Source organism: Alligator mississippiensis, chromosome 1 (assembly GCF_030867095.1).
Source record: "Alligator mississippiensis isolate rAllMis1 chromosome 1, rAllMis1, whole genome shotgun sequence".
Classification (NCBI taxonomy): Eukaryota; Metazoa; Chordata; order Crocodylia; family Alligatoridae; genus Alligator; species Alligator mississippiensis.
In genome coordinates, this window is record NC_081824.1 from 175,783,739 (window position 1) to 175,802,576 (window position 18,838).

The window sequence follows — 18,838 nt, forward strand, 5'->3', positions numbered from 1 at the left end:
GATGACTCAAAAAAGTTACACGCACTTTGTTAATTCGTTTTAATCCAAATTTTTGTGGCATGTCTACAAGGTTTTTTGTTACATTCTACTGTGAGTATTCTTAGTGGAGACCCATATCCTTGGAAACATACATACCTCTGGAGCCAAGGTCTAAATTCTCTGGAAAGTGGTAGTCCTGCTTATTTGCTCTCTCAGAGTTTAGTGTTTGGTGCAAAGCTATATAGTAATCTGCAGCCTGAGCTCCACCCTAATTCCTTAGAACCTTAGCACTCGTTTTCCTTGGACACCATTTAACCTTCAGTATTGGTTAATTTATTATACCTACTATTGTTATGTTGTTTCAGATAGAGAGATGGGCAGGGTTCTTTTTCTGGTATGTTAGACAGCAAGGCCCTTACAGTTAATACGACAGCTACACTGAATACTGTGCCAATGTGACTGGCTTTCAAAATCATTCCATAACTTCCAATGCTATTAAAAAAATTACTAACCATAAGTTTTGGAAGAGGGGAGGACTCTTAGTTAAACTGAAAAATAAACAGCTAACTGAAATGAATGGGCTTTAATGTTCGTGCTGCACAAGATGAATGTGGTTTAGTTTCAGAAGTTCTTTGATGCGAAGGTGGGGTGGGAATAACTCACATTTTCTGTCCTTCATTGTGTGGAGACAATTCCCTATCATGCAATGCTGTGGAATTGCAGAGAGGCAGGCAGCTCCAGCAGTGCTTAAAATGTTCTGCAGACCTCCTGCAGACCTCACCACAAACCCACACATTTTGTTTTCTCTTCTGGTACTGACTGCCTTGATTCAGCCCCATTTATTCAACTGACTATGCTGTCTAGTTAAGGGTAAAAGCTGCTGTGTTTCTTTGTAGTGAAGGTGTATGTGCATCCTTCTTACTGCCTCTCATCTTATCCCTTTATGTCACCAATAAGGAAACATGCAAGAGACAAGGATTTTGTGGGATATGTTTTACTGAACCAACTGGACAGTTGGGTACAGTTAGACGAGCTTACAAAATGCAAGGCATTCTTCATCAGGTGTATGGAATATATGAAAATAGGCATTGGAAATGGATTGAGCCCCTCTTTTTTAGATGCATCACAGAACAGAAATAGACTGGGAGAAATAAGGTAAAGTGGCAGGGGAAGATGCTCAAGAATAGAAGAAGGGTTTATTTTGATGGATCTATTTGTCAGCTAGACAAAAAGATAAAATATATACAGCCACGTAATTGCATTCTACAGTGCTCCCTCTGTATGTTTTGTGTATTTAGTTAGTTAAATTAGTAGTTATTAAATAAGTCATGACATGCTTTTGCATGCACAGTTCAAATATTCCATGTTGTAACCCTCATTTTGATTAGTGGATGCATAAAACAGGTCTGAGGTAGAGGACCCCAAGCAAACTATTCAAGTACATATTTTATGTAACAGCAAAAAGCCTGCTATGAATTAGGATGTGTAGAGAGGTAGATATGATCCACATCACAAACAGCATAGCATCTAGCAGCTTCATGTAATACTAAAAAAAAGCATGCATATATATATATATTTAACGTGATAAAGAAATTCTGGAAAAATAGATTCTTTCGCTACTAAGTCAAGTTAATATTAGCTATAGTTTTTAGATATTACTGCCAGTTTTATTTGCTTCATCTTCTGAATGCTCAATTTAATTTCTTAAAAAGCATGATTTCCATGAATTCCTGAGCAGCTGAAAACTGTGTACCTTTTCAAGTATCTCAAGTTGGGCACCCAGAAACTAAGGTTCCTGAAATCGCTAGCCACCTCTGAATGTCTTGGCCAGCCAGCACTGTCAGAGTGCAGTGCAAGATATGGCTATGTTAGCCGTCATTTACCACAGAGATTACCACAGAGATTTCTGTTCTGAGAGTTCCAGTAGAGAAGGAATCATCAACTATCTTCCATTGTAAAAAAAAAACAGTTCTAAAGGAAAGAGATGAGATTTCTGTCACAGAAGTGTTAATTTGGTGGTAACCTTGTGAAGCACTCCAACACTAGAATGATGAATACTAGACAAATGTAGACAAATAAATAGATTGTAATTCAAAGCATGAATTAACAAACGAAAATGTTTTTGCTATAGAGCTATTGTATCCAGTACATAATCTTAATATCCAATACTTCAACTCCATCACGTGTAAAAAAAAAATAGCAAAAATGTTTACTGTCCAAAATCTGTTTATAATTAAAATACTAACCTTAGCTAAATTATTAATATCATGCCACACTTACTACAGTTTATGTATTAAATGAATGTTCATATAACTCTTTTCATTTGCTTCAAATTTCTTATGCAACTTTAGTACCTTTATGAAGCTTTTGTATTAAGTTAATATTAAAAGTTAGACTTTGTAGCTCAGAGAGATACATAAGCAGAAGTACAGTCACATTACAGTGTAGATGAATGCTGGTATGAAATGTGACTTAAATACAAGGCCACTGTTGGATGAAGTGTAATCATTAACCATTTTAGATTCACTATTTTAATTTGTAGTGATAATAAATTCAACAGAGATTGAAAGTTGTTCAGTGGAGACATCATTAACATTTCTATCTTTGGCTGTGTTCTGTTATAAAGAAAAAGCATACCCCATGTATGGGAGTGGCATTATATGTACATGCCTTTTAAACACAAGCTTAATTACTGGGAATTATACAAAATCAACCAGACAGACAATGCCCATGTGGTCAGGAAAGGACAAGCCCTCTTGTCAAGTGCCCAAGAACAGATTGTTGTGGGTGTTAAGTATTTCAAAACAAGTTTTCTTTGTTTAGAACAAGCTACAGCAAGTACAGAAAAATACAAAGATGTACTAAGATCACCACTTTGTACTTGTAAAAGGGAATAGTTGCATGACATTAATAGAGTCTAGAGACCCTTTTTTTAATTCTAACATGTCTTCACTGCTGACCTCATTTATGTACCGTGATTGTATTAAGAAGTGGCAGCATAATAATTCTAGTCTAGAAGGAATAGGTCAAAGAAATTAAGAAGCCACAGGGCTTTATTCTGCTTCAACCTATGCCCTTTTTAGTTTCTGTTCTCACATAATTGACTTAGAAGAGGATGGAACATAACTCTCCAATTTATTTATGAAAGATCAGTCATCTTTGACCGGGGTTTCTTCCTGGTAATTAGAATATTTTACTTGGGATCAGAGAAAAATATGGCCTGAGCATCTGCAACCAAGTGTGGTTAGATGTACCAGCATTCTTGAGGTTAGGTGTATGAGAACAACCTTAATATAACAGGGTGAATAATTCAGGGTGTTCAAGTTAATGTTGTTGAAGGACGGTTTATACATCATCCTTATCCACCTCTTGTAAAGCACATAGCTAACTAATTCAGGTACTGTTATGAGTGTAGAGTCTATATGAGAATAAATTGCCTGAAATAATTTTGTAAATATATTAGGTTCTTCATTAAATGAAGGCATTAGGTTCTATACCCATTTATTGTCTGAACCATATATCTTCATTAATGGGTGCAGACAGACATTAGGGCCCTGCTCTAACTCATGGCACTTTACATAAAGTGTAATGAGTTAGATTGCACCACCTTCCCCTGACCTGACAGACAGGTTGGCTAGGGGAGAGTGGGGGCGGAGGGAGGCAGGCGCCAGCATGTACTGGCCCAGGCCAGCTGCTGGGGGCACTTCAGCAGCCTCCCAGGAGGCTGTTTAACTGCCTCCCCCAGCCCCTTCCCCCCCAGCTTGGGGGCTCTCAGTGAGGGAGGGGGAGGGGAGGGAGCTCCCATCTTCTGAATGACCAGAACTGGGGGGAGATGGGGAACAGAGTCCCCGCCCCACCTGGGTATTGGGGGAGCCAGGCTGAGCCTGTGAGGTGAGGGGCTCCGTTGTATCCCACCCCCAGCTCTGGCCATTTAGCAGCCAGGAGCTCCATGCTAACTGCTTCCAGCTGCTGAATGGCTAGAGCGGAGGGTGGGGGACGGCAGGAACCCCTCACCTCGGGGGCCTGCCCCAACTTCTTCCAATATCCCATTTGGGGTAGCTGGAGGGGCTATGAGGAAAAGCAGACCTGTTCTCCAACCCCTCCCCCCCAGCTCTGGCCATGCAGCAGCCAGGAGCTCCCTCTCCTTCCCCCTAACAGCTGAAGCAGGGGGGCTGGGCAGTATCCCATTCCCCTGTCCCCATGACATGTCCCTTCCCCCCCCCCCCCCCTGCAAAAAATTAACCCTGGAGGGAACACAATTTCCTTAAGATACTGAGCTTTTGAGCACCTAAATGTAACACTTGATTTAACCAGGGTTCATTTTTCACATGACTGGCCATTTTAAAAGCACTCTGCAGCTGTGAATGTGTGTTATGACATGGCTGTAGAACACTTTCAGGAGCCAGATCACTCAAAAAATGTCACTGCTGTCTGCACCCTATATGGTTACCCACTGTGTCTTACATTGTCAGGTCACTGAAGGCCAGTTTCATAAGCTCTTTCCCATAGAGTTTACTTTGCAGATTCATGAACCTGAAGAAGCTCGTGGATCTTTTGTAACAGATTTGGAACCCAGAAGGAAGGAAGTGGCACAAAATGACTTTTCCTTAATCTGTCATATGAAAATTTCAAATAGAGTGGACTGACTTGAGACAGTTCCATTTGTTTATAAATTATTGGGCTAAATTCAGACATATTGTCTAAGATGCAAGTTAATTTCTTTGATTCGGATACTCAGCTATATCAAGTAATCACTGGATGTAGCTAAGGAGAGAGGAGGTGAAATTCTTGGTATAATTAACAGTAGCCTGACAGTTGCTTTGTTGTATATAACATACTCAAAATCCCAAGGAATTGTTCAGACAACTGAGCATTGCAAAGACACAAAAGTAACTCTGGCATCACCCCTTAACTCAGATCCTCTGAAACGGTGGTATAGAGCTATGGGTGGACATTCCCACCATTAAAAGAGAATACGCAGGCAACCACATGCAACAGGTTTAAATAAGCTAGCTGCGGGGAAAAAATGCAATTTTTTCTATGGGTTAAAGAACAGGGTTTTCTATTTGTGCATGTGTGTACCTAAACATATTACCATAGCTAACATGATTTACAATACCACTAAGCACAGGACTTAACACTTTTTAAAGTGCCATAGTTGAGTCTACTGCAGATGTTAACCCCTATCTGCAGTAGGTGGAAATAAAAGTGTGTAAACCATACTTAGTTGAAATGCAGATATAATAATATGTAAAAACTGGTATTTGTCTCAAAGCTGGCTCCAGGAAGAAATCTAGAAGTCCAGGTATTCAGTGGTCTAGAAAAGGTGATGACAGCATGTGTATCTCTAGGGAATGGATTCAGGTCAAGAAACAGTGCCAAACAGAAAATAAAGTGCTGGTGGTGAGGGCCCTGCTCTGAATGTGAGTTTAAAATGGTATTGAAGAGTCCTTGAAACCAAGCTTTGACCATCAAGAATTGTTTATTTTTCTTCCTGAAATCATCTCTTGACATGTAAGGGCACTTACACACATTCAGGGAGGATGCTTCGACACACTGTAATTCCAGTCTGTAATCGAGTCAGCTGGAGTGTGGAAATTAATGCGCTCCAGCAGCCTCCAGCGTCGCATGTATCAGCATCCCCACACTGCAAAATAATGGTTGGCCACTTTGAAGTAAAACTCATCAAACAAGCTTTAGTTCAGAGTACCCTACCACCATTTTTTCAGTGCGGGGACTGATACATGTGACGGTCAGACACTTTTAATTAGTGTGGCTTGCTAATTAAAGCACCCGCCGCCTCCTGGAGCACATCTATAAACACCCTAAGGCACTAGGGCAATTGGAGTTTGAATTGTTGACACAGATGAAGAATGTCAGGGCAAATCTTGCTAATATAGATGGCTTTGAGGCCATCAGTATCAGAAAACTTGGCACAAAAACATTCCTACAATGAGAGAAGGTTGTTGTTCTGCAGCTAGAATTCTTTTTCATGATTTTGGAGGATGATTCACAACTCAATGATGCTCTTATCCTAGACACAGAAAGAAAAAAAAAGGATTTCACCTCCTCTCTCCTTAAATGCATCCCGTGATTGCCTAGTATTGCTGAGAATCTGAGTCAAAGAAATGAAATTATATAGTCAATATGGCATTGTATGGGGCTTTTTCTCATAGTTGGAATCCTCATTTTCTAGGGTTTGGGTTTGCCATTTGAGAACATTAGGGTTGTTGATAGAAACCAAAGTTACTGACCATCTCTCAACACTATTGCACATCCATTAGTAACAAGAACATTATTAAACAAATAACACCAAAAAGAACCCCCAAAAAAGAAATAGAACATACATTATAATTACAGCATACTTTCAGTATAAGTGCGTGGAAGTCTTGATAGAAAATTAATACAATTCACCAGTTTCAAGTGTAGTCTTCAAAGAGGATTTTAGTGTTGGACTCTCAAGGTAAAACAGCTTCTTTGTAAGTCAATAGAGACCACTTTCTGATAGCAAAGTGAAATTAAATCGTCTTGCTATAAGTTGACTGGCATTGAAATTTTAAAATTAACACTTATTTGCATTAGAATAATACTAAATTTAGGGTGAAACCTCATATAGCAAGTTAATTCTGAATCAAAGTATGTTTTCAACATCCAAATCCATTCTCTTTGGACATATATTGGTTTTGTATGACGTTCTTGAGGTCTTGTGCCACTGTCATTGTTTTATACCACTAGAAAACATGTAAACATTGAACGATCTGATTCTTTCTTCTTTCAGATATTTACTATTTGCAATAGCAAGACTTTCTTTCTAGTAGATAATAAAGTGAAGAAAAGATAAGTGGTTTACTCTCAGCAGCGTCCTTGAGCATAGCACCTGAAATTCAATGTACCCTATTAGCTATATATATTGGTTAAATACAGAGAATGTGTGTTGTTTTCTGGAGTGCCAAAGAAAATCCATAACTTTCTACCTTGAACTTGGAAAATGACCATTTGAAGAAACAAAAACAAAAGGCTCTTATAGTAAGACACTTATTGAAGAGTTAGACATCTGCTTGTATGATGATACACACCCACTCTGAGCAGAAAAGGTAGCAAACTCTTTACACTGAGTGTAAGCTAAGACCTAAACCATTCAGAGAGGGTTGCAGAGGCATTGTTCTCAGCACCTGCGTGAGAGAACATCTGTCGCTTTTGTACAAAGCAGTCTTACTGCACTCCAGGAAGCATTTTATCCACTCCTCTTCAGCTTGCTGTAAGGTCATTATGACACAGAGCCACTGAGGGGGTGGGGAAGTAAAATCAGGGAAAGAAGGGAACTTACTGTTTCTCAGAAAGAAAAAAATTCAGAAAATCTCTCTAGTCCCAATGTGGTTCAGCTGAGAGAAACCACAAAGCAAGCAGTCTCAAAGTAGGTTTTTTGCACCTTCAGTGTGACTCAACAGGTACCTGGATGACTGCATTATTTTTAACACCCTCTTGTCTAGTATCAGACAACTGATATATGGTGGGTGTGGAGGGGAAGGATTTCAAAACACTTTTGAAGCTGTTAATAGTATCAGACAGTCAAGTATTGTAAAAACAACAAAAAAGCCATTTGTAACAGCCGTGCAATACTTTGCTCAATATTTTTTGTGACATAGCACACTTGAAGTTTACAGTTGTTGAGAGCCCTAAGTTATTTTTTATGAATGGACTTAAATGACTGGGTATCATGGGAAGTTAATCTCCCTTTAAAAACCTTGGTTACATGCTGTAGTTGCGTGTGTGTGTGTGTGTGTACAGGAGGCAAGGTTATATGTCATTTTAAAATTCAGATCGATATAAAACAAATTGTATCAGCATGAGGAAAACCCACTTTCCGTTTGTTAGGTAAAAAGAGTTTAGACTGGCACAGCATCTTTCATTTACTTGGTTTCATTTCTTTAAATTAATCTTTAGAATTCAGACTGAATCTATAATACAGACATTATCATCTTACTGTAGGGCAACATATTCTTCAGCTGTGTTATATTATTAACTTAAAAGGTTTGCATGAATTTCAGTATGCTTCACCTGTGTCAGTGGACAAAGACATGAAGCTTTCTGCTCCTGAGGGTTAATAATCTCTAGAGCTAAATAAAAATCAAAATATCCATTTCACACAACATTTAAATATTTTTACTTTTGTTTTGTCCCAAGTTGGGAGGAAAAGTCAAAATATCAAAATTGCGGAACAAAGGTCTGACAAATTCTGGTCAGGAAATGTTGAAGTGTTATGCTTCAAGTCAGTTTAATATTAAACTACATCATGCTGGGTGAGAGTTATGTTTGTGCCTAATGCTGTTATTCTTCTCTGTGGTCTGAGTTCCTGGGTCAGACTGCATTTCCTTTTATATTTTACAGTTATGACTGCCACAGTGCACCATATTGCTTGATGTGATGGAAGACTGCAAGTATATCATGGGATGTGTAGTCTGGTTTGAAGGCTGTAGCTTGTAGGAGAGAATGGGGGACATAAAATACTTGGATTTCAGGTTCCATAAAGCACTGTCACTTGAGGTTAATAGCATAATGTCAAGGTAACCAAAAAGAAACCTGTTGAGGTTCAGTTCAACAACCAAAATGTTTCAAGTCAGGTCAAATCAACTCAAAACCAAATACTTTATTTCATTTTTTTTTTCTGATTAAAAATTGAAACATTTCACCAAAATCAAAACTCAGTTTTGCAGGAGCTACATTTTCTGTTAAAATCATTTTGGCAGAAAAATTTTCAACCAGCTCTAACAATCTGAATCGTTTGTCACCTTCCTTTTTCCTCTCCCCATATAGGGGCTCTAGATAAGTCCTGATGCTAAACTATCTAAAATTTGGCATTTCCTTTCTGTTCCCAGAGCTCAAACACTGATTTGCCCCAGGGCCTTAACCTTTTTTCATCTCACTGTTTCAAGTCTCCCTGCCCTACTATGTCCACTATCCTTCAGCTAAAATAACCATCTTATCTCATTGCACTAAGTGTGTGATACTACTGAATTTCTGCAGGTTTCCTGTCTCTTTCTTCAGCAACTGAAAGTATGATGAATAATCATCCACTTAAGTCAGTTTTCATAATTTCTCTTATTTTGCATACCCAGATGGAAAAAAACATCCTGGGTTATTGTCTTTGTTATTACCTGTATCTCATTCTGGATAAGACAAATGACAAAGTAGAAGCCAAGCCAAAAAACCATAGGAAAGAATCATGGACGTTTACCGTTGTGAAGTACTGAACTCACTTGTGAACTTGTGGAATCTCTCCAAGTGGGATCTAAACAAGCAAAGATGTAATGTTCTTGCTGAAATAGTACAGGGGGTCAGACTGTAAGGAGGAGTTGAAATTGCTATTGGAGCAGAAGGAATAAGTATATATGCAAGCACGGTGAGAAGATGGAAAAGTTTAAATGCAGATAAAGATGGCATGAGAAGTAGGTACTTAGTTTCACTAGCTTCATTCTGAGAATCATGCCACAGCAGCAAGCAAATTGAGAAGTAATACAGTTACTGTGTTGCTAATACAGCTGTGTTATTAATACAACACAATTACTAGAGATTCTAGGGAAAGTGTATTTCATAAAAGAAAATATAGAAATACTTTCTTTTATGTCCATCAGATTGAAAACTTGTTTAGAAAGGAAAGGTTTTTTGTTGGATTATCGGAACTAGAGGTGGCGAAGAAGGGAGCAAATATAGGAGGAGATTCTACAGAGAATCCATCAAAGGGGAATGAAGAATCCATTTAAATGAAGCAAGCAAAGGAAATATAATTCAATATTAAGCCGAGTAACACAGAGAGAACTACTAAGTGTATGACAGAGATACTGCAATTGACAAAATGTGAGAGAGACCCATGGTGCCAAACTGGCCATGACATTGCAATAGGCTATATTTTCAAACGTTAACCATGAAAAAGTACAAAACCCATAGCTGCTCATGTAGATCAGATGATGACACATGTATCTGCTTTACACATACATATGTGAGTGTTGAGTGCCCGTAGATGCAGTCATTTTGCAAACAGTCCTAAAAGCTGCATCAGAATTTTGTGCATCAAGGCTAGGGACAAAAATTACACATAAACTGGTATAAGTGATCAGAAACTGGTTCAGATCTGTAACACAACAGAAGTTCATTCACACAAACTGCTTTCAAAATGGCCAACACCAGTCGGTTTAAGATAAACCTGAATGGATATAGTATCAGACTTAACTGATTTAGGTTAAATTGGTCTATTGAACTTCTGTCCCAAATCCTCTTCAGAGTCAAATTAACTCACATTCCCCTGGCATCCCATGATGCTTTGCACCTCCCCTGCAAGTCCCTCTTTGAAGGGTGGGCAGGCTAGCCTTGCCCCAAGCTGTCCTCTCCAGCCAAGCAGAGAGGTTCCCCAGCTTCTGACCTGGGCCACTGCAGGCATGTGCCTGCATTTCTGGAATCAAAAGTGAATGTCTTTTCACTTGCTTCTCAGTTCAGTTTACACAACTTAGCCTAACATGCAAGGACTGAATCAATTCAGCCTCTGGCTTTTGACTGTTTGTACTTAGCCCAAGAGCTTCTCTGTACTTTATAAAACATCAAATTGGCTAATGTTCTCTCTTGTTTCATGATCATTCTTAGGTCCAATATACAATGCTAAATTCCCCAAGCCATTTATGATACTCCTCCTTTACACTGCTCATCTGGCCTTTGGTCAGCATGTCATGTAGCTTTACACATCTTATGCAAGTTTATTGTTACTGCACCTTAATGAGTCTATCAGGCACATTGTCACAAGCAGATGAAGAGGTTTCCCTTTTCTGATCTTACAGCATGTACTATCTCAAGCCTGAGGGAGGAGTAATTGAGGTTGAGTGGCAGCTAGGTCTTCTGCCCATGTTATGAAATTAGATATCTTGATTGACTGTGGAGATATTCAGCATGTCTGTGTGCCTGATGAAATCCCTGGAATTCTTGGCATTTATTGTTTTCATACCAGTAGACATAAGCAATACCTGTAAATAATGTTCACTGCATCTTATTTCAGAAATGCACCAAGAAAATACTGTGTGATACAGACTGAAAAGTAGATTTAAAATAGGAAAGAAAAGGTTAAGAGTTCAGTATTTGGAGAATGATCAATACGTAAAAGCACCGAATGGTAGAACTAAAACTTAACTGCCTTTAACATCCCTTGCAACCAAGTTATTTTGAGCAGCATATCATTTCAGAATTAATATGTCTGCTGTTGGTACAGATTTGAGGGATGGAGTGCAATAAACCCAAAGTTATTTTACAAACCAGCCTAAAATAGACTCATTTTATAGGCTAAAAAAGCTACTCAGTTCATTTTAAAGATAGTGAAACTAACACCCTAATTTATAGACTGATTCATCAGAATTTCAAACTTTCTCAGAAAACTTTTCTTTTGAGTAGCAAGTATGGAGTTACAGACCATTTAAAGTGTTAGTATTTATTCATTATGGAGAATAAAATGAAGCTAATATAAACTGTTTTACCATCTCTGTGAACCTTGTATTTCGTACAAGTTCCTGAAAAAAGGCAAATAAAGAGCTTATCCATTTCCAATACTTTGACTTCCTCTAAGTGACTTGTTTGCGTCAGAGGTGCCACATATGAAGCTTTTTCAAAAACTGAATAAATTCAACTAATGTACGTTGGGCTTCAAATGTGGAATATCAAATATATAATGCCACAGCCAGTGACGTAACCCCATTTTCCAGTGTTCATCACTATCTCTGGATCTAAAATACTGCTATATCAAAACTAAAGGAATTAAAATACAAAGAAAAAGGGGTAAAAGGGGAACAGTTGTGAATGATTCACTGAAATGCCCTAGAAAATATTTTGGCTGAAAGACTAAAGGATTTCTGGGATATATACAATTTGAAATAAAAAATGGAATCTAGAGTTTCTCTGGTACAAGAGGAGGACATTAGTATTGACCACATTAAAAATGTTGTATGTGACTGTAATCAATCTATCAAAAAATAGTCACTGCTGAAATTAAAAGGTGGAAACATAGCGATTTACTCAGACTTCTGAAAATCAGGCCATTTATTTGTGTATCTAAGCATGGATTTGGCTAACTTTTGCTTCCTGGGGTTTTTTGTTTTCTTGGTTCTTAAATATGGACAGGGCAAACTCATGCACACACGTACGTACACGCACACATGCACATACACGCACGTTCTGAGTTTGTTCCTTGCTAACCATTAGCTTTCTTTTTCCCACCAGGGCTTATTTCAAAACATTTGTACCTCAGTTCCAGGAGGCAGCATTTGCCAATGGAAAACTCTAGGAAACACCAGACTTTGAGATGGTGCCAGATAGATTCTTACATCCACATGCACACAAGAGGACCTCCTGGAAGTGGGTTGGAACATCTATATGTGCTTTTTGCTGCTGGAATGGTTTTGATTACTACAGATTTCATCGGATCTGTGAAACGAAGGACCTTATCTGGCTAACTTTACCCTAAATATTTGATATTACTTCCCTCGTTCTCTTCTACTATCACCATTTCTTTATATGTCCACCGGATTAAATTTTTTAAAAAGTGTTTAGATATGATACCATTTTCCTGTGACAGTAATGTCCTATGTGATGCCCTGTTTCAGAAATGCTTGTCTTTCAGGCAGTGGTGTAATTTTTCTTTCTAAGCAATGTTCTCCATTTTCTGAGCCTTTGTATGTTTGAGTTACTATTTTTCAGCGTATCCTAAGAACATGTAACTGCCATACATACTAGAATGCCTCGTGGACTATATAGTGCCATATTCTGCCTCTGACATTTGCCTATATTTATGGTTCTTATCCATACACGTATGGATGTGAGTCATGCAATTTACACAGTGCCTTTCAAGTGAGTTTAATGTTAACAACATTTTTTAACATCACAGTTGAAAGTTCATCATGTATTGAATGCAGTGTCCTTATGTTGTTGGTTAGTTTAAGCAATAAAGTTTAAGGTGGTTAATTAATATTCATCATTATTGCTAAGAAAAGTCTGTTGCTTTAGTATTAAAAGTTCAGTCACCAACTGTGTAAGTTAAGTTGACAAAACAAACCTCCTTCATAGACCTACAGCTTTGTAGGTAACAGTTATAGTAATACAGCTGTGAGTGTATTTAATCGAAGACTTGCAGTTAGAATCAGCACATTTACTTTTTGAAAAGAAAAAGAAGACATCGTTTTTCCTAATACAGAAATGGTAAATGCAGAATCCCAACCACTCATCTTCCCCTTCCTGTGATATGTTATGGAAGGCCAGATCTAGCTGACTCTTAATGGTGTCACTTCCCAAATTAATTGTAAATAGACAGGGTACTTTCCAGCATGGAATAAAATAAAGTTCATATGTTGTTATAAATGTCATGTGGAAAAAGTGCCTTGCTTCTCCTAAGTGGTACAGAACTAAACAAATGGTACAGAGTTGATGAAGCTCTGCTAAAACATCCATTTGGAAGTTAATATATCACCATATAGTAGCTGCCTATCTTAATAGAATCATATAAAACTATTTGATTGGCAGTATTACCCTTGTGTACACATAACTGGGTTTTTTTTAAAGAAACCTATTCTTTACAAGAGGAATATATGACCAAGGAATCCATGTGCTCTTTCTAAATTAACAAATTCTTCTAATTGGGTTTGTACCTGAAAAGTATCTTCCCTAACAAATTTATGCAAAGAAGAAAAAAATGAAGAAAAAGTTTCCCCGTATATGACTGAAAAGCTCAGTCAGTCAGGAATTGAAGACCAAATAGAAGTCATGGCTACGTCAGAATCCTTTCTTCAAGTCTGCAGAAAAGGTAACGGAGTCTATCCTCTGACCAATACCCTAGGATTACTGATGTATCAAGTGAGGTGTATAAACAGCCTGCAAGGGCCTTCAGATAACTTTCCCCTTACATGCGCACCATGTTGGTCTGCTGAAGGCAAAATAAAACCTAGTAACAGTTATGGAAAGTTATTACAAAGCATGTATGGAAAAGGGGTTGGCAACATTTTCTGGCAGGGGGGCTGGAATGACCCAACTTCAGTCATAAGTAGGTGGCCTACTATTCAGCTGCAGCGTGGCACAGCAAAAGCCCCCATTCACCAGAGCCCATGCCAACTGACTGCAGTGTGGCATGAGCAGAGCTCCCCCTCCACCAGAGACTCAGGATCCCAGCTGTAGCTTTCCATGCCTCTCCCCCTGAGCGTTGCACGTCTGGATCTCCTTCGAACCTCACCGTCGCCTTCTGGGTTGCATGGCCAGGCTACTGGGAGCGGCCTTGGGTCAGCTCCCCCAGGGGTCTCGCCTGCTACATCTTTAGTGTTGATTGGTTCTTTTAGCAGGAGGAAGATGTTTGATCCCATCTCCCCAGTACTCTCCCTTGGTCAGCCTCGTGATTATTGTTTCTCAGGGTTCCACCTCCCCTACACCCCGCCTAACGCCAATTGTGATGTTATCCGTCAGGGCTGGTGTTCTGGCCCTCACTAACACTCAGTTTCTTAAGGGCTGTGGCTGTGGGCTACAGATGGTACTGGCACTGAGCATCGACCGCCGCCCTTCAGTGTTCCCTGGTTCACGGGATGTCGGCCTCTGCCCAGGCTTCAGGTCCCCTTGATGGGTTGCCCCCTTCCCAGTTTCGGTACCTGTTGCCCATTGTCTGCATCCAGGTTTGGGCTCCGTTGTCTTTGCCAGTGTCCCAATCACCACTGCTGCTGGCCTCTGCCCACGCCGGTCTCATAGGTGACTCGCTGGGCCCTAGCTGGCCCGCTTTGTCTCCCGTGGTTTCCCCTCTGGGGTGCCACCACATCTCCTTTGCTGCCGGCCGCTCGGTCATCTTCAACCTCTCTGAGCCAGGTGGGAACTCCTCTTCCTGTTCCCCCGGCTTCCTTCCTGCCGGGCCTTTTTATCTCGGCGCTGGGTGGCCACTTGGCCAATTGCCCCTGGCACGCTTTTACAAAGTGCACCCAAACAGACACGGGAGCCGTTCCTGGCTTCTCCCGGCTCTACCGCGGGTTTTCCTTTTGATCTTGAACCGCGGCGTCCCACGGCCTCTCTCCGGCTTCAGGTAAGTTTTCTCCACACCAGCCATTCCCAGCCCATGCCACTGAAAGCTGCTGAAGCCACAGTTCGATCTGGGCCAGATCCAAAAGCTCTGTGAGCCATCTGTTGCCAACTCCTAAATTAGCCAGTCAGTTGCAACAGTCACAAATCTGCACTTTTTCAGGTATAATTCAAACCACTCTTTCATTCACCAAGAATATTTTCATTGCTGTGAGGATATAGAAGGGAATATAGAAGACATTTATTTTTCTGTTGAAATATAAGGTCTTGTCCTAGTGTTCTGCTGTGTCTCGAAAAGAAAATGCCATAAGAGCTTGACTAAGAAACTACAGATAAAATTATATAACTTTTATACCACAATGCATGTACAATCTATTTATTAATTTGTAAACTGTTGTGCCCATCTTTTTTTAGGAGAAGCTGGGCACTTCTCCATAAGACGCTAAATTCACAGTAGACTAATTCTACTTATTAACATGTCACAGCAAAAGCCATGCTAATGCACTTTAGAATTAGTCTGCTGTGCACTAGCGTCACTGAAAAGGTAAGCACCAGCGCTTCTGTGCAGTAGTGCTGGTTACTGTGTATTTAGTTAGTACCTGTGTAAACGTGCCCGCTGAGAAGGTTCACTTAAGAATATCTAGATTTTTTTATTACTTGGTGGCACCAGTAATTATCTCTCTTTTCTGGTTATCCCTATAGATCAGAAAGTGTCATGATGTCGAAAGCTAATAGTAACCAATATGTATTTCACTATACAATTACCTGCATAATTTTAGCCAAAAGCATATCCTTAACAATAGTCCTAGTATTTTGGATAATGGACTGCTCCTTTATTATTGTCTCAGTATTCCAAAATTATCCTAAGATACCACTAGAAAGGGCTACAAAATCAAATGTTAAATATATTCAAGTTTACTAATATCTAGGGCAGGGGTTTTCAACCTTTTTTAAGACGTGTGCCCTTCTGGTGGGTACCCCTCCTGGACTGTACCCTACGGACGAGCGGGTGAGGGGGGTCCCCCAGAGGCTGGTTGATGGAGGGAGGGGAGGATGCTGGCGCAGCCACTGCTGCCAATGCATGCTGCTGCTGTGCACCCCCACCTGCTGCCACCATGAGCCGTGGCCTGCAGGCAGCAACAGGTGTGTGGCAGCGGTGGCAGCATGTGGCGGTGCGCTTCCCAAGTACCCGCACTTCTCCGCACCGCCACCGCATACCCCCTGAGGCCCTTTCCCAAGTACCCCTGGTTGACAACCCCTGATCTAGGGGCATCTTTACATGTGCTCCAAGGATGGGAGGGGGTTGCTTTAATTAGTGTGTCTCTGAGAGCTGCTCTAATTAAAGCACCTGCAGCATCTTGTGTATTCAGCATCCTGCACTTCAAAATGGCAATGGGGGTGCTTTAACTAAAGCTCATTCATCAAACTTTAGTTAAACCACTGCCGCTGCCATTTGAAGTGCAAGGGTGCTGAATACACGAGACACGGAGGCTGCACATGCATTCTAGCAGGCTTGATTAATTTAGTCTGCTCTGACGCACTGTAATTACAGCGCATTGGAGCAGTCTCCCTGCATGTCTACAGGCACCCTAGGTGTTTACTAACTTGTGACAAGAATTGATGATTTCAGTCAAGTTCCTAATTGATCAGATGCTCCACACTCCACACGCTAGAAGTGAAACCAATTAACGTATTTTCTGTCATCTATCAGAGGCCAGTGATTGAATAGACATTATATGGAAATTTTTATCTTCACTGGCATTCTCTTAAAGTTAGAAATGAAGTGAGTCACCTTCCATTCAAAGAAAATTTTCTTTCCTCTTTCTTAGATAAATGTAACTTCAGTCTCCAGGCTCACCATTTTGGAATTTTACAGATTTTTTAATGTATTCTATTCCTAAATAGTATGAGTATTTATTTTATTCTAGAGCAATGCTTCTCAAACTGTGCTCTTTGGACCACCAGCATTTCACAGAGCTCATTATGCTGGTTCACAGAATAATGTATTTTGAGAACTAAGCAGTGAAAGAACTGAGATGCTGGGAGGAAATGTGTGGGACCATGAAGGAATCACTCTTATATATTGGTCTACAGAATGATAAAAGCCATAGAGATGGCATGTTTGAATAGTCCTACCTTAAAAAGCCACAAATATTTATTGAGATAATTACAGGTATCTACATGGGCCATGACTTATTTGCACAGAGATAATAGGGTGATCTGCTGCCAAATGATAACATTCCTTCCAGTGAATGATAAGAATGATGACATTCTGAGTTGGGAGTGAGACCACTGGTTCTTGTGTACTTTCCTACTAGATGATAATGTTCAATTTTGAAAAATAACTGATCTAGTGTCTGCATTTTAGCTCCTGATGTATGAGAAATCACTAAACACCTTGAAATTATAGGAAACCTGTCTAAGAGTTCACTTCCAATAAACACTTCAACAAAGGGAATGCAATTAAGCTTTCTCATAAAATTTCAAAGTATACTAAATTATGCCAACATTTGGTACAGTCTTTATTTTTCTGCCTCTTTCATCGTCTCTGCCATAACCTATGCCCAGTCTCTCTGTTCTAAAGCTGGATTAGATTTCTTTGGAAAGCTTGTTGAAGAATGATAAAATGTCTGGAAAAGTGACACAAACGGTCATGCCATGTGCTTCTTGACTCATCTTGGACTGGTTTCAGTTGTGTTGGAGCATTGGTTCGGCTCAGTCACTGCATCACCAGCATCACTTGCAGCATGTGGAGATCTTAGAAGTCCTCCTATTCAAGCACTGACCTGGCCTGACTTAGTTTAGTTTTTGAGAGCCCCAAGATCTGGGCTGGAATTAACATGCATCTGTTACAAAATATATAACCAATGAACAATCTTCTTTGATAACTAGAGAGAAGTGGTTAACTGTGGTAATTTCAAGTCAGGCAGGAAGGCACCTGTGAAGTAAATTGTTGCTATGAAAGCTCATGTCTCTCTGAACTGGTTAGACTCTAGTCTAGGAGCACCTATACATGTGCCAGACTTCTGTTCCAATGTGTGCCAATTAGCACACTCCAGCAGCCTCTGTATCACATGTATTTAGCATCCCTGTGCTTCAAATGGCGGCGGGGGTGTTTTAACTAAAAGTCATTTGACAAGCTTTAGTAAAAGCACCCCTGTCACTATTTTCAAGCATGGGATGCTGAATATACGTGATGCTGCAGATACTTTAATTAGAGCAGCTCTCAGAGCTGCTCTTATTAAAGCGCCCCCTCCCCCCTGCCCAGAGCATGTGTAAAGATGCCCTAGGGTACCATTCTGCCCTCTCTGTGAATAATTAGTGAGGGGTTTTATTGATATACAGTTGCTCCCGTTAAATATCATACTGCTTCAGAACTTCTAAAAATGTTACTAAAGAATCTCATAATTTACCAATTGTGAGTTTTGCTCTTAATTGTCTGAATATCTTTCAAGGCAGTTTGGCCTTTATCTCACTGGCTAGGAACTAGTTTAGCTGAAAGTGTTTCAGCATGTTTTCTTAACACTGTGTGAAACCAAGAGTGGACAAAGTCTATCAAATGAAATGTTATTTACTCAGTAGAGCTTTTTATACACAAATGTGGATCCATGTAATCTTCTGAGTATATCTGAATTAGCTATTTCTAGTGAGTTCAAGGTCCAGAAGCTATTTTAACAAAGCAACAGCAGTTGTTCAAATGAGTGTAGCTGTTTTATAGGCCTACATGAGAGAAACAACAGGGTTCTGCAAAGGTGATCAGTAGAAGCGTCTCTCCTCGGTGAAA

At 39.9% G+C, this 18,838-nt stretch overlaps 1 protein-coding gene across 1 annotated transcript in view; it reads left to right on the forward strand.

Moving 5' to 3' along the window:
* BABAM2 (BRISC and BRCA1 A complex member 2) overlaps nucleotides 1-12,982 on the forward strand; it is a 302,496-nt gene extending 289,514 nt beyond the window's left edge. The window contains exon 12 of the mRNA XM_014598025.3: nucleotides 12,232-12,982. Coding sequence (XP_014453511.1) covers nucleotides 12,232-12,295 — 64 coding nt within the window. The 3' untranslated portion in view covers nucleotides 12,296-12,982. The remainder of the gene's footprint in view (nucleotides 1-12,231) is intronic.
* The last annotated feature ends 5,856 nt before the right edge of the window (nucleotides 12,983-18,838 follow it).